Raw genomic sequence first — 24,255 nt, 5'->3', positions numbered from 1 at the left:
GTGTGAGTCGTACAGATACTGACAGAGGGTGGAAAACAGGGGACCACTGGACAGCTAGGGTCCACTGTAGTACTCTCATGTGATACCTGGACATCAGAACCAGATAAATGGCATCCGCCATAGAACCTAGAGCCCTGAGAATGAGAGACACTGGAAGTCAGGTTTGCTCCAGAAGAGACTGAACATGAGATCGAATAAGGACATGCCGGACAGGGAGGGCTGCAATCTCCAAGGCTGTGTCCAACTGAGGACCTATGAATTCCAATTGTTGAGATGGGGTCAAGGAACATTTGGTGAAGTTCACTGTTATCCTCAACTGATCAAAAAGACCGAGAAGAAAGCGTGTGTTCTCCACCAGTTGACACTGTGTGGGAGGCAATCGTTGAGATAAGGAAACACCTGGTATCCCTGCAACCTGAGAAAAGTTGCCACCACTGTCGTGCACTTGTTGAATACTTGGGGGGCTGTGGTGAGTTCAAAGAGCAGGGCTCTGAACTGGAAGCGATCAGCCCCTAAGCAAAAGTGGAGAAATCACCTGTATCTTTCGATATGATAGTACACATCCTGGAAATCCACAGAGCACATCCAGTGATTCTTTTACAGAAGGGGAACAAATGACTGTACAGTGACCATCCAAAATTTCGACTTCTTGACTGACGGATTTAACTGACTGATGTCCAGAATATGATGCAGATCCCACATTCTCTTGGGTATAAAAAAAAAAATGGGAGTAAGTTCCGTATCCTCTCTGTCTGTGGGGACCTTTTGGATGAGGCTGGTGACCTCTAGATGGGCTAACTCTCTCTGATTGGGTGGTACGTCTGGGCGAGTTCTGCTACTTGGCAGGGGACCACAAAGGGAATGTAATACTCCCTGGATATGACTACTGGCACCCACTGATCGTTTGTGATGCTTTCCCAGGCTAAAGGGTGCAAAGCCAACTGATCCCCGAATGCCTCCAGTGAGGGACAGTCGGGCAGCGCCTCAGGGAAGCTGAAAGGATTTCTCATAGAAGGGCTCCCTGGAACCCTGGTTTTGAGGGCCTCCTCTGCCCCTGTGGTGGTGTTGATCATTGAAACCTCTCCTCTGTCCCCTGGAAGAGGAATCTTCCTAAGTTTCCTGAAAGGAAGACTGTTACTTACCACATTTTCCTGTTCCCCTTTTGGGTCTTGGAGAATGACCTCTGGGGGGGGGGGGTGGAGAATTTGATCTCTACAACACACAGTGTCTTCACGTCTGGCTCACCATGGGTCTAAGTTTCCTTAACGCTTGGTCCAAACAGAGTGGAACCATCAACGGGGGCATTGGTGAACAACGCTTTAAAGGCTTCTGCAAACCTAATGGCAATGCCTGTACCTGCCACCCGTGAGAAACCCTCTGCAGTGTTGGATAATAACTTCATGGACAAATTAGCTATCAACATAACAGTAGCCACCTTGGGAGAAACTGACTTGAAGTCCTCCGCAGGCATGAAGTCTGACAGGGAGGTGGTGAGCTCCTCTATCAAGTCCCTCTGGAGACAGGTAAAATAAGTTAGGTAATTCAGAGCTAGCAGGCTGAAAGAAGCCAATGCGAACACCCGCTTTCCAAATCTGTCCAGCGTTCTTGATTCACGATTGGGAGGATGGACAGATGAGCTCTGTTCCTCCAGCTCTTTCTTAGTGCCAGCATCTACCACAATCGCATCAACTGGAACTGCCTTGGACCAAAAGGGTTTGTCTGACGGTGGGCTTAAGAATTTGTCTGCTCTTCTGGGTACTGGCTCCACTGTATTGGGTTACTTCCAGGCCCTGCTGGCAATGAGGTTAATTGCTCAACGTGGGGGGGGGCACACCCAAGAGGTAGATGGACCCATGCCAAAATCCTCCAGGACTACAGCTTCCTCAGAGGATGGGGCTGCGCAGACCAACCACCCTTGGCCTTGAGAATCTCTAAAATATGTCTCCAAAGGAGACGTCATCAGGCAGTGACCTTCGGGACTCGCCCCCTTCATCGATATCCGTGTCCTCCTTGAGAAACTCCATTGGGGAATCCAGATGTCTCCTCTTACATGTACTCTTCTGCGGCACTTCCTCTGCAGGAGCTTTGGGGGAAGACACTGGAGAGGTGGGGACCCCTATGGGGGAACTCCCCCCTGGAGGCTAACTCGGACGGGCTGAACAGGAGCAGGATGAGGGGGTCCGCTCAACTTCTGGGGCTGGGATGGAGCATGGCAAACAGAGGAGGTCACTCTAGTTGTAGAGAGGCATCTCTCTACTACCTGGAATGTGGAGAGAGTGGACAAGGCCCTCCCCTGCCGATACCACAACGGAGTAAGGGGCAGACCCTGCCAGAGCCTCCAACCCTTTGCACAGTGCCAGTCCAGAGCTATCAAGCACCAAAGCACCGTCAGCTGCATGTTTTATAGCCCTGACGACCTGACGCCACGGAAGAAGGGAAAGCAACTGATGCAGGACCCAAGACTTTGTTAATCAGGCTGACTAATGGCAACCTGCCAGCAGATTACCCAAATGTAATGACTGCAACAGTGAAACACGAAGAACATCTAACCAACAGCAACTTCACTCTAATGTATTAATTTTACCCAGTGTCATCAGTTAGACTAAAGAAGAGAATAACAAAGAGCAATAGTAACACTGATGCTCTTACCTGTTCAATATGGTGAGCCAGATGTGGACTAACCCATCGGACGTCCTTCACAAATGGCCAATAACTCTTCTCCATGCAGTATACCTATACAAACACACAAAATGTAAATAGGTGGTTAGTAAAGATAATTGCAGAGTAACATTCTTAACCTACCCACATCTCCTGTTGCATCTGCACTTGACCTACATAATGTACATAAACTGGAGTCAGTCAAAACATACAGAATGAAGGTACATCATAAAAAAGTTAGACAAAGTACAGTTGTGTAAAGTCTTACCATAAAAGAGCAGATGTCCTTCTCTTCAGTGCTGCAGTATTTTTTCACCTTTGGGCTCTCCCGTCAAGGATAGCCCAACATCCAGCTAATATACCAAAAGCCTTTAGATCTTATATGCATCGTACATCACACATATGCTCAAGCCAGATTAGCTTTGTCATGGTTCATTTTAAGCAAACAAACAGAAGGGGAATGACAGCTGTCAGTCTGCTCTATACTGAAAATTCTTCCCAAGCTTTAGCTCTTCCCCTCTATCCATAATTCCTTGAACATCATCCTTGAGCACCATCATCTCTATTTAAATCTATAGAAGGCCACTCTAAGCAAAGTGCACATCACACTCAAAGTGCACCAAATACTACTCAAGGAAGAAAGTACAGCTGTGTAAGTAAACTTACCATAACAGTAGATATACTAATACATCCCTGTTACAGTAGCCTAAGCTACTTGGATCCTACTCCCTTGCCACTATCCAGCCTTTTCAAATCTTAAAGGTGCCCTCCACGTGTTTTGTCAGGAGGTCAAAAGGCGCTTCATATATAAAGACAGAGCACCAAGAACCTTAGCATTTTCTTGCGCCAAGAAGAGAAGCAACAGCCCTAAAAGGAAAAACAAAATGCTACAAATTGTACCACAAATGTAGCTATAGTCATACAAGGTTATCCACATCTATACCCTGTCAATACAAAAAACTGCAAAAGAATGGGTCTGGAGGGAGGGCACAGCTACTGCAAAAGTGATCTTCTACATCTACTATTACTATAAGTTTACTTATACAACTGTTTTGTACTACGTCCAGCATATTACAGTAGCATAAACTGTTTGGGTAGATTACCACAGTTTAGCAACTAAGACGACAGCAGGAATTAAATTAAGAATCTGGGAGCCCATGAAGAATGGTCCTAGCGAAGCCATATCTGGACCTGGAAAAGAAATATTTGCAGTGCTTTGTAAAAGAAAGTACAGAAGACAAAGCTGATGCCTCTAGAATACTTCAAAAGTCCACCCTTTTCCAAAATGCTACAGAAGAAGCCAAATCCCTAGTAGAATGGGCTCCACCTCTGCCTGGAATTGTCTTACCATGGTGACAACAACAAAGAAATAGCATGAGTCAGCCATCAGGAAATTGTTTTAACAAGGGCTGTCTTTTCCTCTTACCCTCATAGGAGACAAACAGCTGAGCAGCTTTCCTGAAGCACTGAGTTTTGTCCTGGTAGTATCTGGGCTGCTCGTGGACATCCACAGAATGAAGAATTTTAACCTCCTTGCATTTGGTGTCAAGAAAAAGACAGGAAAAGTAACAGACTGGCTCAAAGTAAACCTTGAAACCACTTAAGACATAAAAGAAGGATTTGTTCTCAAATAAACCCTGCTCTTGTGGAAAAATGAAGTAAGGTTGACTCACCATAAGAGCTTGTAACTTAAATATTCTCCTAGCAGAACTCAGAGCAATAAGTAAAACAATCTTCCATGATAAGAAATGCAAATCATCATGGTGAGCTGGCTCATGGAAACATTGTTAGCTTTTCAACTACAGAGCCAAAGAGAAACCCCCTGTTTTCTCCAAGAATTAGTATGTAAAACCCCGTATCAAAAACTGCTTAACTTGGACAGTGAAAGAAAGGGGGGATCCAAATGTAGATGAACAGAAACTTGCAACACATGATCCTTGACAAAGGAATAGGAAAGACCAGCAAACAGTAATGCACACAAATAATTAAGAACCAGAAAAGTCTGGGCCTTAAAAGATTCCTGACTGTTGGAATAGCACTAACTAGAAATTCTTTTTCACTAACATATACATGATTTCCTAGTGTTATCTTTTTTAACCTCCTTCAATACCTGCTGCACATCCTCAGAAAAAGGTGCCTAAAAGGTATCCAAAATTCTATCATCAATGCAGTTAATTACGTTTTTAGCTTGGGTACATTACACAATCCCTTGTCTTGTGGGTAATTGTACGGTAATTGACCTTGGCCAGTTCAAAAAGAAGAGAGAACCACTGTTGTCCAGACCAGAAGTTTGTCAGTACCACAACCTTTGGAGAGTCCTTCTGAATCTTTAGAATAACCTGGCTATCAGTGGAAATGGTGGAAAAGCAAACAAACATTCCTATCCACAAAATGAGAAGGCATCCATTTTCTAGGCCTGCTTGCAAGGAATACTGGAGCAGAATTTATTCAGTTGTCTGCTTTGAAAGGAGACAAACAGATCTACTTGAGGTGTCCCCCAAAGCTGGATCAATTCTTGGAAGACCTCAGGGTGAAGTTTCCAATCATAGGGTTCTGTCTTGGTCCTGCTGAGCTTGTCTGATACCAAGTTTTGTGCTAACAGGATGTATGACGTCTGAAAAGACAAACTGAGCTGAGTTGCTAATTCCAAGGCTACCACTTCAAGACTGCCAGGGGGGTATAACTGTTTGTTTACATCCCACATCATTATGTTGTCTGTGAAAACTTGCTACAGTCCTACAATCCAGACATGATTTAGTGCTTTCAAAGCATTTATGACTGCTGTCATCTTACACATATATGTGCTTTTGTCTATAAAGACTGTTCCACAGATCTTGCACTTTCACCTCTTTAGAAACAACTCGACATGCCAGGTCTGAAGGACTTGTAGTGGTATACTAGAGGAGACAGAAGAGAAAGGGAAACCTGGTCTACCCACCATAAAATTCCCCCCTTACAAACCCCAAAAAATATAAAGTGTGTGTATGCTAAGTTCAGAGACGTTTAGTGGGATTTTTCACATGTTAAGACTGACCAGGAGAACTGTAAGAATCACAAAATTCATACTCCCCAAAATTCTGAGAAATTCCCAGGCAGATAGCCGGCTTTGCTTGCAAAAGCCCAACAGACCAAACCAGCACAATGGTGAACCGCACTTGGAGAATAAAAACAAACAAAAAAAATCCACAAAGCAGACGCGCAGAGACAGAAAATGCAATTTACTGTAAATAGTCCACAAAGCTTTCGGGTAACAACTCTTCCTCAGTGTTTAATTAATGGCAAACCATCTTGGCATTTAAATATAAGCATCACTATGACACAGCCCAGTAGAATTCTCCATTCAATTAACAACAATCAACTTAAACGGAAACGTAGACTAATAAACTGACCACTCATAAAAATCATCCTTTCAATTAAAAAACATATTTAAAAACATATAAAAGCACATAAAAATGACTGTCTCAACATCATTTGTTTCTTCTTCAGACCCGGTTTTATGCTAACTGTTGTATTTAAACCAGGAGTCCGGTCCGCATTCAATCGTATTATCCATTCATATTCATAACACAATTCTAAAGAGTTATTTAAATCATTACATCTCTTACTTTTATACCATATAAATATAACTCTAAATAAAAATCTATGAGTCATATCCTTGACCATTATATGTTTAGCAAGGGCATTACTGGCAACTCTTCTTCATACTTCAGATTTGTGTTCTGTTATTCTTTCTTTCAACTTCCTTGTGCTTTTACAAACATAAAAACCAGGACATTTAATACGGTTTGCTAAATAAGCTATATTCGAAGTGTTACATGTGGCATGACATTTAAAAATGAATTTATCAGTTATGGGGTGTTTAAACTCATTATCTTCAGTAATATCATTGCAACATGTACAGTTAAGACGTGGAAACGTTCCAAACTTTGATACTCGTACAGTAGGTTTAGGGGGCAAATACTTATAGCATAACCTTTGTTTTAAGTTAGACCACCTTTTATAAGCAAAGGAAGGGACGGCTTCGCAAGGGACGGCTTGCACTTGTCACCCCTGGGATTCCGGATTTTGGCAAAGGCTCTTGCCACCCCCATAGTGCCTTTTTTAGGCAAGGCTCAAATTCTAAACCTACCACCCTAGAACAAAACAAAGAAAAAAAACTAAGGGTAATGCTGCTCAATGCCAGAAGTCTCAACCTCAAGATGCATGCACTCGAGGCCCTTCTCAGTATGGAGAACATCGATGTCTGTGCTGTGACAGAAACCTGGTTCAAGGCTCCTGAGAGCACCCCAGCACTATCAGGTTTTACCTCATATCATGAAACCCGGACAATACCAAGAAAGGAGGAGGGGTATCCATATTCATCAAGGACACCCACACCTCAAGATTGGTGGCATCGCACGATGCATCGGAAACCATCCAGGTGCAATTAACCATAGGCAAGACTGCTCTGCAATTTGTAGCATGTTACAGGCCAGCAAACTCAGGAACCTCATATGGCCTTCCTGAAAACACTGGAGGATAAATGCATCTCCGAACACCATCATACTAGGTGACTTCAACTACCCTAATATAGACTGGGAACACTACTCAAGCCCAAACACTCTAGCCCAAAAGTTCCTGGAATTCATAAACTCAAATGCCATGGAACAACTAGTCACCATCCCCACAAGAGGAGAAAACATACTTGATCTCATCATCACGAACATGGGAGCACAATGTTCAACGCCGGAAGTATACCCCTCACTGGTGAGATCTGATCACAAACTAATCTCGCTGGAGGTCCTCATCCCCCCACCGAAATGAAAAAGACCACAGTAAAGAACTTCTCGAAGCCGACTAGACACTTCTAAAGACTAGTGTGGTCTCCTTTCTGAGCCAGCGGTTAACATTACTCAAACCGCTGAATCACTTACAAATGCCTTCTACCAGCACCTGCAGGGCTGCATGGATCAGGCAATCCCAAGCAAAACAAAGACTCTTTGTACCAAAGGCAAGCGCCCAGTCTGGTGGACCCCAGCCATAAACAAACTCTGCAACAAAAGGAGAAAGCTACTACAAGATAGAGCAAAATCCTTAAAAGGTAAGACACCGCTGATCACTATAAGTAAAAAGCTAAGAGCTCTCATAAAATCATCCAAAGCTAATTTTGAGAAAAATAGCTAAGGACTCTAAAGACAACCATAAGGCATTCTTTAGCCATGTCAGAAACCTAGGAGGAAACTCCCAGATATGCTCAGAATTAGTTCAAAATGATGTGAAGATTACTGATCCTACAGACATTGCCAACATACTGGCTGAAAGGTTCAGTGCAAACTTCTCCCTCCCCTAAAGGAGAGATATCTATACCAAATGATTGTAGCCCCCAAACATCTCTAACGCCCAGGTGAGAACTGCTCTCTCAAGGCAAAGAACACAGCATCCATGGGACCTGATGGTGTCCCCGGCTGTGTGCTCCATGAACTCAACGAGGAATTAAACCCACAGTTAGGACAGCTGTTTAATCTTAGTCTCACCTCCGGATACTGTGGTCCCACTCCACAAAGGCGGTGCCTCCACCGACCCTGGAAATTACCGTCCCATTAGCTTGACAAGCCTTATCTGCAAAGCCATGGAGAGGATCATAATGGATCTCATAAATAAAGACATAGGGAACTTGCAGACTTTGGATCCAACCCAGTTTGGCTTTGTCAAAGGCAGATCATGCCTTCTAAACTTGGTTGACTTTTTCGAAACAGTCACCAAGGCCATTGAAAGGCAGTCCATACAGCCTACCTAGACCTGGCGAAGGCTTTTGATACAATACCTCACTCGGGTATCAACTTAAATGTAAACCCATACATTACAAGATGGGTTGCAAACTGGCTAAGTGACAGAACCCACAGGGTCAGAGTTGCTGGCGCCATGTCAGACTCAAAGCCTGTCACAAGTGGTGTCCCACAGGGCTCAGTCCTGGGCCCACTCTTGTTTGGCATCTACTTTTCTGAAGTACAAGCAAACACAGGAGGGTTATGGCTGACAAAGTTTGCAGATGACTGCAAACTGGGCGCCGTGGAAAAACACATCCGACACAGATATCCTTCAGAAGGGTCTCACAGAAACGGATAACTGGTGCCAGAGCCATGGCCTACAGTTAAATGCCAAGAAATGCATAGTCATACCCTTCAAAATAAGGTTACCCCTAGCTACCATATAGGTGGCAATCCCCTGAACACAGAAGAAGTTATTAGGGACCTGGGAACCCAGGCTGACAGTAGCCTTTCATTCGACACTCATATTGCTAAAGTAGTTAGGAAGACCTTCTACATTGCCCACCTTATCATGAAGGGATTCACATCTAGATCAAGGGAAGTCATAGTCTCCCTATACTCATCACTCATCAGACCAATGATCGAGTACAATGCCCCATTCGGAATGTATCTGACCCGACACTTGCAGCAGCTAGAGAGGCCACAAAACTTCCTCACCAAAAGGATAAAGGGTCTCAAAAATCTGTCTTATGCTGCCCGACTGAAAGAACTCCAGTTATATTCAGTTGCTTACCGCTTGCTCAGAGGTGACCTATGCCTGACATACAAGGCCATGTCAAACCCAGATTTGATGAACATGCTTCATCTCAAAAAATCTAGATCCCTCAGAGCCACAAGGGCGGGAGACTTAAACCTCGACACGGTTATTAATAGGACGTGCTGGAGGGATAGATTCATCACCCAAAGACTCCCTATGCTGTGGAACAAAATCCCGGTTTATGTGAGGCAGAGCAGGCCTTGTTCAAGAGGAATCTTGACCAATGGATGGGAGATCGCAGATACACCCCAGGGGTTACCTCAGTGTCACTGCTCGACAGAGGCACAGCAAAATAATGGGCATAGTTTCTCCAAACTAAAGGGGTGGCGTAAGCCACAAAACTATGGGCTAGGCTTATAAATGCCCTCGGGCAGATAGCCTAGTATGAACCTATGAACCTATGAAGGTCTTTCCACCTACTATATTAGCCAATTCAAGCATAATTGTGAGTATCCCCAGTTCCTCATTAGAATACTCCTTACATCAAAGAAACTTCTACTATATATTGTAACACAACCCATACAGGCTTTTCTATTCCCATTACTATTATTAGGAATATCAGCATAATCGTGCTTAAAAAATGGTTGTGCCTCAAGGTTTCTTTTATCTAAGATTTAATTTCTTATATCTTGTAATAAACCATTTTCATACCCCCCGCCACTTAAATTCCTCCATCATATTATCCAACTCATCATTACACTTACCATCATTAGTAGTCAATCTACTTGTTCTCAAAAATTGGCTCTTGACAATATCCTGAAATGTATGCGAAGTATGCATGCTACTCCTATGGGTATATCTGTTCTTATGTATATCTGTCTTAAAAATAAGTGCATTAATCAGATTATGTTCATCTTTGGTCAAAACAACATCCAAATAATTGATTCCAAAGGAATATGTTGCTGAAAAACTTAAAAAAATAGTAGTGTGATTCAAATACTCGACAGAATGGTGCAAATGAGAGTTTTCACCACCCCATTTTAAAAAGATGTCAAACAAAATGTTTAAAAAAAAAAAAAAAAAGTACGTTATCTTTATACTGAAAATGGACCACTATATACATATTCGTCCTCTCGTGTTTGCACTGCAATGTTTGCATATGCATTAGCTATTGGTGTGCCCATAGCTAAACCACTGACCTGGTGATATACACATTCCTAAAACATAAACACATTATTCCTTAACACAATCTCAAGCAAAGTACAAAGGGTCTAAATTTCCCTACCATGTAATGTCGTATTCATACATACGAACTAATGTACAGCCTCAATACCAAATTCTACAGGAATAACGGTGAAGAGGGATTTAATATCAAGGGTAACAAATATATATTCTTTAAATAAGTCATAACAAGCAGCCTGCTGACGTAAAAAATCTTTCTTGTCTTGTATATAACTTCTTATTTTATGTAAATATTTCTTAAACACAGTTTGTAAATATCTTGAAATACGCTCCATAACCCATCCATTCCTAGAAAGAATGGGTCTCATGGGTGGATTATATAAATCCTTATGTACTTTTGGTAAACCATATATAATGGGGGTTATTGGGTCAGGAACATTAAAACAGTTAAGAAGGTCTACATCAATGTCATTATTAATCTGTAATTCATAGACATTCATATTATCCCCACTAGTAAGTCTAGAAACTTCAACAGCATTAATCTTAATAAAAGCTGTCCTATCACTCAAAAGATCTTGCACAAGTCGTACATAATCAGTTGTATTAAAAATAACAGTAACTCCCCCCTTAGCGGCTTGTTTGACAACTATCTCACTATTCTTTTTCTAACTTCTTTAATGTGTCATATTCAGATAATGTTAAGTTATAATATTTATGCCAATCCCTACTATCATACAAAACACGAATATCCCTTTCACATAAAAAACATTTAAAGCTGGACAATTAATAGGTATAAATGGGCTAGAGTCTTTACATACCTGTGATGATGGTGTAAAAACATCTTTGTAAATCATTTTAAGACTAGCATTCCTCACGAACAATTTTAAGTCCGTAACAGCATTAACCATGGTATCACTATTACTTGGTATAAATTGTAATCCTTTATCAAGGAAGACTAATATCATGTATAGTCAACTTCAAATTGCACAAATTTACAATAGAAGAACTTTTTAATTGTTCTGACTGCTTGTCCTGCTGTGAGTTATCGGACCCTTGTTTTGCCATCTTCTTCGTCTCCCTTTCTGCTTGTTGATCTGCCCCTCAGCTTCTCCTTCTTCCTGTAAATTTAATGCTATCGAACTGGGTGGATTCTGAAAAAACTATTGTTGGATCATGCCCTCAGACAAGGCAAAGCTAGATTCTGTATTAATACAGTCAGTTGGAACAGTACCTATCATCTGTTCATTGGTCGAAACACTCACATTTTTAACAGCCTGCTTACTTCTTGTGCTATCATTGATCTCATTAGTGTAAAGGTATCTAATGGCTGAAATACACCAATTGTAATCACACCCCTTGCTTCAGCCGTATTTTTAGAGCGTTCTCTCAGCCACGAAAATGTTACCATTATTGGAATCATTTAGATCATGTTTAAGCTCATGTTCTTTCACTGCCATCAGCCTTTTATCAAAATTAATGGAATGTTTCAACATGTCATTAAATAAAGAGAATTTTTCTTTATATATAGGCATTTCTGTTAACTCATTCTCTAATTTAACATCATCATCTTGCAAACTGAGTTCAATTTTGTGAAAAAAATCATTCATCAACTTCATATAATCCACGCTCAGTTTGAGGTTTAGTTCTTGCCATTTAGCAAGAAGTCCAGATAAAACTTTCCAAATGAAGGCATCTTTTGAATTCTTAATCCCAGTGGGGCTATACCTAACTCCAGGTAGGTAGAAAAACGAAGTCTTTGCCACTGCAGTTTTTTTTAAATGATTGCACAAGATTTTCAAGTTTTTGTAAATGCTCATCAAACATGTCCCGACAAGAGTTATTTGCTGTTAACTACACTGGTGACACATCATTAATATGTATAAGCAGGGGGTTAGGGTTATTGCTTTTTATGTTGGTAAAAGCACAAGGAAGTTGAAAAAAATCATAGAACACAAATATGAAGTACAAAGAAGAGTTACTAGTAATGCCCTTACTAAACATATAATGGACAAGGATGTGCCTCAAATTTTTATTTAGAGTTAACAGATACATGGTATAAAGGTAAAAAGAGTTGGTGATTTAAATAACTCTTTAGAATTATGCGAGTATGAATGGATAATACAACTGAATGCGGAATGGACTCCTGATTTGAATACAACAGCATAAAACCGGTTCTGAAGAAGAAACAAATGATGTTGAGATAGTAATTTTTATGTGCTTTTATATGTTTTTAAATATGTTTTTAATTGAAAGGATGATTTTTATGAAAGGTCAGTTTATTAGTCTATGTTTCCATTTAAGCTGATGTTGTTAACTGAATGGGGAATTCTATTGGGCTGTGTCATAGTGATGCTCATATTTAAATGCCAAGATGGTCTGCCATTAATTAAACAGACTGAGGAAGGGTTGTTACCTGAAAGCTTTGTGGACTATTTACAATAAATTGCGTTTTCTGTCTCTTTCAGTGTCCGTTTTTTGGAGTTTGTTTTTTCGTTTGCTTGCAAAAGCTCAGGAAGAACTTTTAGAGCATCTTTACTTTTCTTCTGAATAAATAAAAACTCTTTTTAGGGCAGAATCTAACAGACTTCTGAGGAAAACAATTCTGTTAGAAGGAATGACAGATTTCTGCAAGTTCACTTGAAAACAGAGTACAAGATTTTGAACACTTGCTAAGGAGCCCTGATCACTGGAAAGAGAGAGTCTGTAAATGCCTTTAAGTCTGCAATAAGCAATTACAGGGGCCACTTTGTGAATATTCTTGTAGCAGCTGATAGTTCAAAGGGTGACGCAGAGAACTGGTAACGTATGCCAGTTTCAGAAAATCTTGAGAAACACCTGAATGGTTTTGCCCATGGGAATTAGATAGGCTTCGTTAAGACTACTTTTCCCATGAAAGCTGGTAAATGGCCAAGAGGTAATAGGGACTGAAGAGAGAAAATTTTCAACTTGGGATTTTGACAAAAATATTAAAAAAAGGAAGGGGTTCCAAGATGGCTGCACGATGAGTAACAGCATATTTCTAGCTCTCCCAGTGTGAAAACAGAAACTCAGCAGAGAAGGCCAGTACACTTGTGTTTATGGGTGAATTTCTGTAACTGGCTAGTAAGTACACTGCCTGGATGCCAGGAATAAAAAAATTCAGCTACAAAAAGTGATGAAGAAACAATGGCTAGGAAGAGTTCTGTAGCTGTTCAGCAAAAAATAATGCAACCTTCAGACATGACCTCCAATAACTTGCAGGATGATACAAGACAACTGTATATAGACCTGGTTAAAATAAACAAAACACTGATAGAGTATATCAACACAAACAGCAAAAAGCTGGAAGAAATGGAAGAAGCTTTAAACAGATATTCAGATATGATAAAGCTGCAAAAATCAGACATTAAAATGAAGAAAAGGCTAGCTGAATATGAGTCTGCTCAGGAAGAGATGTTTCAAAAAATAATAGCATTAGAGGACAGAGCACATAGGGAAAACCTGAGACTTTCAGTTATACCAGAGAAGCTGGAAGGAACAGACTGCATTAAATTTATGAAAGCCCAAATAAGCAAATGGAATGGTAATTCTACCTGTTTTAAAGTTTGTAAAGTAATTATTCTTTGTAATAATTTTTGTAACTAAACCATGTACTGCAGAGCTTTTCTCCACAGGCCTCCACTGAAAACGGGCTCCCTGAGCCCAGTGGACCTCCCCGGTCATCAAACTGGAATAAAATAAAATAAAAATAATTCACAGCAGGATTTGTTAGTTGAACGGGCATATTGTGTGTATGTTCCAAATCTAGCTAAAAGAAAGCAACCTAGACCTTTAACAGTAAAGATGCAATCCCACGAGCAGAAAGAGTTGATTTTGTCAAACCTGTGGCATAAGGACAAAATTCTAAAAGTGGGAGATAGCAGAGTATTTGTGGAAAATGATTACTCACTGTACACCAGACAAAAGAGAAGTAAATTCATTCCTCTATTCAGAGAATGTCGAGACGCAGGTATGAGATTCAAACTGCTGTATCCGGCTGTCTTCAAGGTATTCTTCCCAGGAGGGACAAAATTATTTTTTGATGAAGTGCATGCTAAGGAGGAAATACAAAAGTTTGTCCAATAAAAAACTGAACTGTGAAACAGGAGGAGGTTCGGCTTCTTGTTCCTCTGGTAATAAAGACCACAGAGAGACTGCACATGTGAAACCTTTTCCAGTAATTCAACAGAGAGACTGCACATGTGAAACCTTTTCCAGTAATTCAACAGAAAATGTTGGAGAGAAGGATGAGAGCTGACTAGAAGAATTGACAGTACATCGGAAATGAAGCAGAGACGGGATTTGGGTGATGGAGAAGAACAGTAATAAAATCAATAACAATGTGGGATTACAATGCAATAATTATATTTGTGAAATATGACAACACAATAAAATCTGGAAATATGGGACATCTTCAAAATTTGTTTGCGGAGTGGGGGACTAAAGTATATACCTTACTTCATGTCATTAGTGTTTGGAAAAATGCTTTGGGGAGGGGAAGAGAGGGGAGAAAGCTAACTGTAAGCAAATAAAACACTTTCTTTTCTTAATGGCACTGTATCTGTGCTGCATGGTTTTCTTTGCACTCTATTTTTGGGTGTAATGGGGATTGTATACAGGTGTTGTTTTAATTTTCCTTCCCCCTCCTCTTTTTCTTCTTGTCCAGTTTTGAGAAACATGGGCAACGTAATGGTTAAAAAAAAGGGGGGGGTCTGGTTAAGGGGGCATGACAGAGTTCAAATTAATGTGCCTTTTTCATTCTTTCATGGGGAAATGAATGATTAAGAATCGTTGTTTTAAGACAGAGAGCAAGTAAATTAAAAGAATACTGAATATTATAAGGCCCTATTACTAGCACATGCAAATATGTATATTAAGTAGCATTTCAGCAGCTGGTCATGTCTCCATGGAGACCATCTGAAAAAGAGAAACTGGAGACAGTCTGATGAAAGGTGAATGGCTGAGGGAAAAGAAGATAAAAGAATCAAGAAAATGACTAGGACATAATGTTCCCTGAAAACAATAAGGGTTTTCCCATGTGTGACAGCTTTAAAGATAATACAAAACCAGTTAGACTTGAAGTAAAGTTCTCTCAGTTTTTTAGAAGCAATAGAGATACTAACATAAACAGGTACTTTTGCTTTTTCTTCTTCACCCTTCTCCTCTCTTTTTCTTTGTTCAGTTTTGAGCAATGAAGGCACTGCAATGAAAACAAATAAGGAGTGAATGAGATGGGGGGGGGGAGTGGAGGGTCTCGTTAAGAGAATATGACAAAAGAAAAAAACAGTGTGCTTTTTCCCATGCTTGCATAGGGAAATGACTGGGTAAAAACCTTGGGCATTATCCGGTAACAAGTTTATTGCAAAGCATGTAAATGAAACAGAATAATCAATACTGTAAGGCTTTTTTTCTGATAAACAAAGCACCCTTAATAGTTTTGTGTCTGGTGTGCAGGTTATTAAACACAATCTGATAAAGAGAAATGGCTAGGAGAAAGTGTAATACTGAAAGTATTCAAGTATTTTCTTAACTGGGAGAGTTATAAAGATATACAAAATCAAACAGCACTTACTAATAGCACAGGCTGCACCATGTGTCTTAGCATGTTCTTATTAGGAAGCAACAGTTTCAATATTTGAAGATGTACATAGTTCTGTGTGTTATTGTTAAGTTCATAGGTTTTAGGAGTTTTTTTGGGGGGGGGGGTTGTTTGTTCTGTTTGAGGGCTTTCAAAAAAAAACAAAACAGTTATGTAAGATGTGACATTGGCGCAAATGGATATGCCATGAAACAACTGTATAAATGACCAACTTGCCAAACAGTATATACATATAACACAAAAGTTGGAACTAGACATTTAGCAAAAGAGCAGTTATATATAAAAGGTGGTGATAACTATATAAGAAAATGATGCTTCATGTAATGTCTTTCAATCTGAATGATCTTGCAGATAAATATAAATAAGCAAGAGTAGTGAACTATATTAAAAAATGTAGAGTGCAAACAGCTATGCTACAGGAAACACACCTGGAAAGAACTGAACATGTGAATTTGATAAAGACAGTTTTTCAAGATGGTTACTCAACGGAATATCTGGGGCAAAGGAAAAGAGGAGTACTTATATGAATTGCAAGAGGAGCTCCAACAGTGATAGAAGAGGAAAAAAGATAATGGAAGACACAGAGTACTAAAGGGCTTCTGGCTAGGGAGGAGGATTACACTGGCATGCGTTTACATCCCCCTTAAAACTGCTATGATGGAGCTTAAGAAGATTCTGGGAGAAATAATCAGATTTCAGCAAGGAATATTAGTTATAGGAGGAGACTCAAATTTGGTTTGCAACAGTGAAGATGTGTCTGGGAGGCCTCGAAGGGAAAACATAACAAAGGAAGGTATATTTTTGAAGACATTTATGAAAATGTTTGGCCATGGAAGATGTGAATTGATACTAGGAGTTCAGAGTGAACTTACATATTACTTACTTGAGATACAAAAACTGGGCTAGGCTAGACAGATTTTGTATCTCACAGGAACATGTGCATTTAATTGAAGGTCTTGAAATGCACCCAATAACTATTTTGGATCATGCACCAATAATAACTAAATTAAATACGCAAGGTAATGAAATAAAAATGAGACACTGGCGCTTTCCCAACTACTGGTTGAAAAGAGAGGAATTTGAGGAATGTGTTGTGGAATTAATTTAGGAACCACTAGAGAAGATAGAAGTATCTTCTGAAAGCATAGCTAAAGAGTGGGATAAAATTAAAATGGAGTTTACTAGGTTGGAAATAAAAGAAAGGGAGATATGGTTAAACAGTAACAAGAATTATTTAGAGGGACTGACAAATGTTAAATTATTGCAAAATAGGGGGAATCTATCAGAACAAGAAAAGGAGCAACTGCAGAATGCTAAACAGAAAATAAGGGATTACTTTGATACTATGCACAAGTTTAAAAAGGCTGCTGTTAAGCAACTGATTTTTTAAACAATAATTCTAGAGCACAAAAACTTTTAGCTTAACAACTCAGGCAACAGAAAATGGAAAGGGCAGTCACCAGGCTTAGGGAGCCTATAACAAGGAAGATAACAAGAGACCCTGTAGAAATATTAGAAATATTTTGGAAATTTTATATAAAGCAGAGAAATATGGAAATCAAGAAAAAGTACAAATGGAAATGTTTATGGAAGAATTAAATACCAAACCAGAAAAACAAAGCTCCCAAGAACAAGTGGTGTTAACCAGCAAACACAAATCCAAATTAAAAATGAAAAGCACCACGCCACAGCTGAAAAGACCATGGTCTGATGAAGCACGAATTAGTGTGAAAGCGCTTACCGTTCATTAAAGAAGATTTTATTCAGTATTTTTCAGCTGTGGTGTGGTGTTTTTCATTTTTATTAAGAATTAAATACGCCAAAGTTAGAGGTAAATGAGGCTCGATTGCTAACAGTTAGGATACGAAGGGATGAGATAAAAATGGCTATGTATATCCAATCTACAGGAAAGTCCCCAGGAATAGATGGTATTCCTGTGAAAGTCTGGAAGGTAAGAGGGAAAAAACTGATACAGATCTGGAAGGTTTTGTTTAACAGTATTTTAAGAGGAGAACAACATCTTGGAAGAAGCCGGTGGTAATGGTAATACCTAAAGAGGGTAAAGATCCGTCAGATCCAGCTTCATACAAGCCTATTTCAATACTAAACCATAATTATAAAGTATTTACATCTATAACGGCTAAAGGAATGGCAAAGTGATACCTAATTGATAGATATGGATCAGTGTGATGTTATGGAAGGAAGGCAAACATTTGACAATATTAACAGAACATTGAGGGAATCAGAATGGAAGAAAGTACCTCTTTTATTGCTGGGTCTTGATGCAGAGAAAGCATTTGACAGAGTAGACTGGGACTTCATGAGCAGTCCTCTCCCAAGCTCCAGATTTCCTCAGATTGAGCTTGCCCCTTAACAACAACAGACAGGAAAGAGACAGACTTGGAAATAGTTATAAAATTGTAGACATATGGTAGTAAGGGTATCTGGAGCTCCGAAAAGGAAGAGACCAAATGGGTATCACTTCAGGTCATACAAGGAAATCATAGTGCCATCTTCTACCAAAGAAAGGTGAAATGGAGGGAGGGTAGGTTGAGGAAGGATGAAAAAAGAAAACAAAACTGCATCATAACAGTAAGTACATCACTTTTGTATCTGATGTTGTCTTTTTTTTCTGCTTCTCAACCGGACCCGGACCCAGCTAGTAAAACCCTAGGTTAATCTCATGGAAAAGATATTCCAGAATACTGCAGAACAAAAGGCTGCCCTGTTCTTAGAAAGGCTATCCAAGTTGTAATGAGCTACGAAAGTATGTTAACTGGACCAAGTAACAGCACCAAAAATGTCATCTATAAAAGTTCTGGATAGGAAGGCACGAGATGAATCCTGACCTTGTGTAATGAGCTCTTTGTGGTCTTGCAAAACAAACCTTTTGCTCATAAACATAAGAAATACAATGAGTGAGCCACTATGCTAATGTGACTTTGACACAGATTATTTCTTTTTCAAGAGCTAAATTATGACAGACAGCTATTTCAATCTCCTGAAAGTTTTTGCTCTATGGAAATAAAATCTCAGCGGTGTACATCCAACAAATGAAGCATACCCTTTATTGGAAGATTTTGGAAAGAAAACTGGCAAATTGAGGGACTAGTTAAGGGCAAATTCAGAAGCTACCTTCAGAAGAAAGGAAAGGTTAGTGTGAAGAGAAAACCTGTCTTTATGAAAGATAAACATAAGGTGGTTAGGAAGACAAAAAAGGTGGTTAGGAAGACAAAACCTTGAGTTCAGATGCTCATCTTCTTCATTCAGCTTTTCCCAGTTAGGGGTCGCCACAGCGGATCACCTGTCCACTCATGATTGGCAGTAAAGATTTACTGTGTCGAGTTGCCAGTCCGGCACCCAACCTTCCACAGAAGGCACACACATGCACGCACTCATGCCTAGGGGCAATTTAGAGTGTCCAATCCACCTCCAGCATGTCTTTGGGATGTGGGAGGAAACCAGAGCACCCGGCGGAAACCCACGCAATCACAGGGAGGATATGCAGACTCTGCACAGAAGGCACTCCAGCTGAGGATCGAACCAGAGAACCTCTTGCTGTGAGGCGACAATGCTAACCGCTGCACCACCGTGGCCACCCATGAGATCAGATACTCATCTAGCAGATGTAACAGCAACTACAAAAAATGGTTCTCCAGCACAAATATTTTACATCAGCATTTGCTAATGGTTCAAATGGAGACTGAGTTTGGTCCTGGAAAAGAATTGGCAAGTCTGAGGGAGGGGTAGGATCCTTGACAGCTGGTCTGAGAAAAATGTACCTTTGAAAAAGGCTTTGCATAGTTTAAGAGAGGCGAGTGACAAGTGATCTTCACCAATGTGATACATGGAGATTACAGCCAGCTGCATCTTTGACTGTGGAGTAACTTGCACCCTTATGGAAGATGGCGGACAGAAAATCCAAGATCAATGTAATGGGTGCTGAAAAAAGTTCTGGGTGCCTCTCACTGAGCCAAATAGAGAATCCTTTCCATCTGCTCTTGTATATCTTCCTAGTGGAATCTTATTAGTGATAGACAAGAATACACGGATTGTCTAGCCATCACTAGAAATGGAGAAACCATGCAGTTAACTTGAGGGTTTGTATGTCCAGATGAGGTAGTATACATGGGTGTGACAACAGCTCTGGAGATGGATCCAGAATCCAAGGTGGGTAAATCAGTTAAGACCAAAGGTAGGGGCAACACACCTGGTGAGGCCAGAATGTAGCAACGAGAATCATCTTGCTCTCCCATAGACACGTTTTCTGTAGAAATTTGGATATACGGGGCATAGGAGGCATAAAGGAGACCAGGGGCCAATTATGAATTAGAGCATCTCTAGTGACTCCCCTTCTGGGGGGTTAGGGCAAAATATATGTTGCATTTGAAACTGTGGGCAGAAGCAACGAGATCTCAGCATGGCTGGCCCCATTAATGAAAAACTTGTTAATTCAAAGAGGGGTTGAGACACCACTTGTGAGCCAGAAAAATAGGTCTGCTCAGTCTGTCCACCAAAACGCTGGACTTTCCTGTGATGTTCATTGCCAAAAGAAAGCGGTTGGAAGAGATCGCCCAGTGCCACACTCTCATTGCCTTCTGACACAATGAGTAAGAGCTGGTTCAGCTGATTCCCCCTCCTTTTTTGTTGATGTACCAGACTACTGACAAGCTGTCTGTCTATATGGTAATTGCCCTTCAAGGGAGGATGTCTTGAAATGCCTGGAATGCTAGGAGAACTGCCCTCATCTCTATGACACTGATGTGAAGGTTGGCCTCTAAGGGGGATCACAGGTCTTGGGCTGTGTCTATCTGTCCTACACAATGCCCCTCCAACCTAAATGGGAAGCATCCGTGTTTATCGTGGCCTTGGGCAAAGACAGGACAAAAGACAGCCCTGACACACATCTACTATTTGAATCTACAAGGACACCTATCTGCAGATCTTTGTTACTCGTATGTCCAAGTCCACTGTAGTATTCTCATATGGAATATTGTAAGTGACAGAAGAGTTATGGAGGTGTCAATGAACCAAAAAGCTGAAGCACCAACCTGGGAAGTGGTGACTGAAGAAACAATAGGACTGTATCCTGAGGTAGTAACTCAGACAGTCTGGACTGAGGGAGTTGTGTCACTTAAGAAACCTTATCCAAATGAGCACATATGAACTCTAGGGCTTCAGTAGGGTAGAGAGATGAGATTTGTTGCATTTAACTGTGATGCCCAGACTAAGACATAAATGGAACAGGTAGTCCCTGGCAAGCATCAGAAAATGTCTGGTGGGAGTGATGAGGAGCCAGTCATAAAGGTAAGGGAAAACCCAGAATCCCAGCAATAACAGGTGAGTTGCAACCATTGCCATACATTTGGTGAACACCTGAGGGGCTGTGATGAGACCAAAGGGCAGGGCTATGAACTGAAAATGACTGGCTCCCAGTCAAAAGTGAAGGTATCTCCTAGACAGATCTATGGAGCACATCCAATCATCCTTCCTAAAAGGAGGGACGATTGACTGAACCATTACCATTTGGAACTTCAAGTGCTTGACAAATTGGTTCAACTTACTTGGGTCCAATATCTGCTTGGGATCCCCAGTTTTCCTTGACAACATAAAGAATGTCAAATAAGGCACAAACCTTTGCTGGTCTGGTGGGACTTCTTTGATGACTCTTTATGAGCAGCTATTGCATTTCTAAGGCTGCTTCCTTCCGCTGACAGAATGGTATTTGAAGAATTTTTCAATGAAAGGGTAGGGGGGAAGGGAATGTAATAACCTCTGGTAATTATTTTCTGCACCCAAACATCTTTGGTGATGGACATCCAGGCCTCCAGGTGCAGAAATAAGTGTCGCCTGTTTTCAGAACACAGCAGTCGGGCAACAGTTCATGGACGCTGGAGAGGCTTCTTGTAAAAGGGACCTCTGAAGTCTTGGTCTTGTGGGCCCCTCTGTCACATGGGTGGCATCTGGTGTTAAGAGTTCCCTATTCTGATGTAGGGGGGGTATGCCACCGTAGGAGTCCAGAGAAATCCCTCGGGACTTTCAGAACCATATCTTTCTGGCCCCTTTTTGGTTTCTTGAAAAAGTCCTTTGTGGGGTAGAAAAATCTAGCCCCATGGCAGACAGGTTTCCAACCTGTTCACTACTGTAGAGTCTCTAACTTTGGGTCAAAACACAGTAGTTCCATCAAAGAGTGTACTGGTGAAGGACATCTTGTAAGGCTCCGCAAAGGTGCAACCAGGCGCATCTGTTAAATGTAATGCTTGAGCCTACCCCCCTTGAAACAACTTCCATAGCATGGGAAATCAGATGTATAGAGGCATTTGACAGGGAATGATGGGTGCCCAGTTAAGAGATGGTCTTTTTATCCTTAGACAACATGAAGCCTGACAGGAATTTGTTAAGCTCCATCATGAAATCTACCCAGGATCTTGTGCAAAAATTTGCTTCCCAAATCTGTCCAGGGCCTTAGATTCTCTAAGGGGTGGACAGAATGGCTTCCTTCAGCAAGTTCCTTTTTGGTGGCTGCTGCAACCACCACTGCATCAACTGCGGGACTCCTGCTCCAATGGGCACAATCCTTGGGTGCAACTAGATAAATGTCTGGCTTCTTAGGAATAGATTCTGTGGTATATGAACACTTCCAAACCTGATGGGAAAAGAGGTCCACCATTTTGTCTACCGAAGGTACCACCCAGGATGCAGCTGAACCAGTTCTGATGGCCTCAAGAAACACAAACTCCTCCTGGGAAGGAGCTCAGGGAGACCAACCACCTTTCTGACTCAAAAGCTCGATAATTTCTTCAAAGGAGAAATCCTTAAGGGGTTATTGGGGAGACGCCCCCTTCGTCAAAGTTAGTGTCTTCTGTTAAAGATGCCTGTGGGGAATCAATGTACCCTTTCTTGCATGCACACTTCCTGGGAACATCCTTGTAGGGTTGATACAAGGAGGACATTAAGTGTGCGGGGGGGGGGGGGGGATCTTCCAAAAGCACTGTATCAAGGCTGGAATGGACCAGCTGCCCAGTTGGGACAGAATGAGCAGACTCAGGACCCAGGGCACACAGCTGTGGTGGGGAAGGACCCAAGAAGGGTAAGAATGTCTTGTCTCCAGTCATGTGGAGAGCAGTCTCCACTGTCTTGAATGCAGAACCTGATGGAGAGCCCAGGATTGCCTTAGAAAGGACCAAAGCCAACTTGCCTGGAGAAATCCAATATTTCCCCATGACTCTGCCTCGATGCAGAAGATCAAGCTGAACTATCTAGTGCCAAAGCCCCGAGACGGAATGACTCAGAAGCCTAGGAGTCGAACCCCTACCCTCGGACCAGATGCCACAGCTACAGCTGTGAGATCCCTCCTTTCTGACAAAGTCAGCGCAAGTTAAATAAAAGAAGATGGAGTCAACTGAGGCCAAGCTTTCATATCCAACTCAGACAATCCTGAGAATCTCAGATCCAAAATCTACACAGCCAAAGGACAGATTGGAACAGCAGTTACTAAAGTGTTTGGTTTGGTCCGAAGCTCATGGGTCCAATGGTAGACTGAGACTGAAGTACTCTCAATTGAATTTCAGTCCTGAGAAATTGCTCATCATCCTGTCCACATTTGCTTTGGACAGGCACTTGGTAGACCTGAAGGACAAGGAGGTATATGGGGGGGGGGTCTAGAAACTCTATGGGGAGTTTCTCAAAACTGAAAAATGCAGCCTTGATGAAATTGGCTCCGGAGAGAGAGAGAGAGACGAGGCCGTCTATGATAAGGAGACTTGGCTGAAGATAGTGTTTGAACTGAAGAAGTAGATGAATCTGAGATGTTGTTGAACCCGAAGCCAGCACCAACAGAGTTTAGCGGTCAGGGGAGGTGCTTTCTAGATTCCTTTGTTTTTTCTTCAGACTTTTCTCTTTTATCCCCTTGAGATTTTTCCATTGGCTTCCAATGGAAGCTACAGACACTGAAGAGGAGGAGGGTAATAAACCCTTAAAGGGACAATCCCAGTGTTGAAAACTTGGGTCTGTGTTTAAGCTGACAAAAGCAACACCCACTTTAACTACTTCATGTTTATTCCCACCCACAGTGTCAACTTACTTGGAATATTCTGTAAATCAGCAATTCCAGTCTCCTTTAAGTTCCCAATGGGAACAAAAGTCTGTTTTTGCTTTCCTATGAAATTTGAAACAAAACATTGGGTTTTGCAGCAACTTTCACTTTATGAGCAAAATTACATGTGAAACTCTGATATCTGGCATAATTAATTTTTAATTTACCAGGAAAAAAACAAACGTTTAAGGAGGACATG

The 24,255-nt window shown here is 41.1% G+C and overlaps 1 protein-coding gene across 7 annotated transcripts in view; it reads right to left on the bottom strand.

The window, feature by feature from the left end:
• RUBCN (rubicon autophagy regulator) overlaps positions 1 to 24,255 on the bottom strand; it is a 2,564,006-nt gene that overhangs the window by 2,232,376 nt on the left and 307,375 nt on the right. For all 7 annotated transcript variants that reach the window (XM_044070705.1, XM_044070707.1, XM_044070708.1 and 4 more), the window contains exon 3: positions 2,650 to 2,733. In XM_044070705.1, the coding sequence (XP_043926640.1) occupies positions 2,650 to 2,733 (84 nt within the window). The remainder of the gene's footprint in view (positions 1 to 2,649; positions 2,734 to 24,255) is intronic.

Source organism: Protopterus annectens, chromosome 4.part1 (genome assembly GCF_019279795.1).
Source record: "Protopterus annectens isolate FY-2018-M chromosome 4.part1, PAN1.0, whole genome shotgun sequence".
Lineage (NCBI taxonomy): Eukaryota > Metazoa > Chordata > Ceratodontiformes > Protopteridae > Protopterus > Protopterus annectens.
This window is presented reverse-complemented; position numbering and strand designations above follow the sequence as displayed.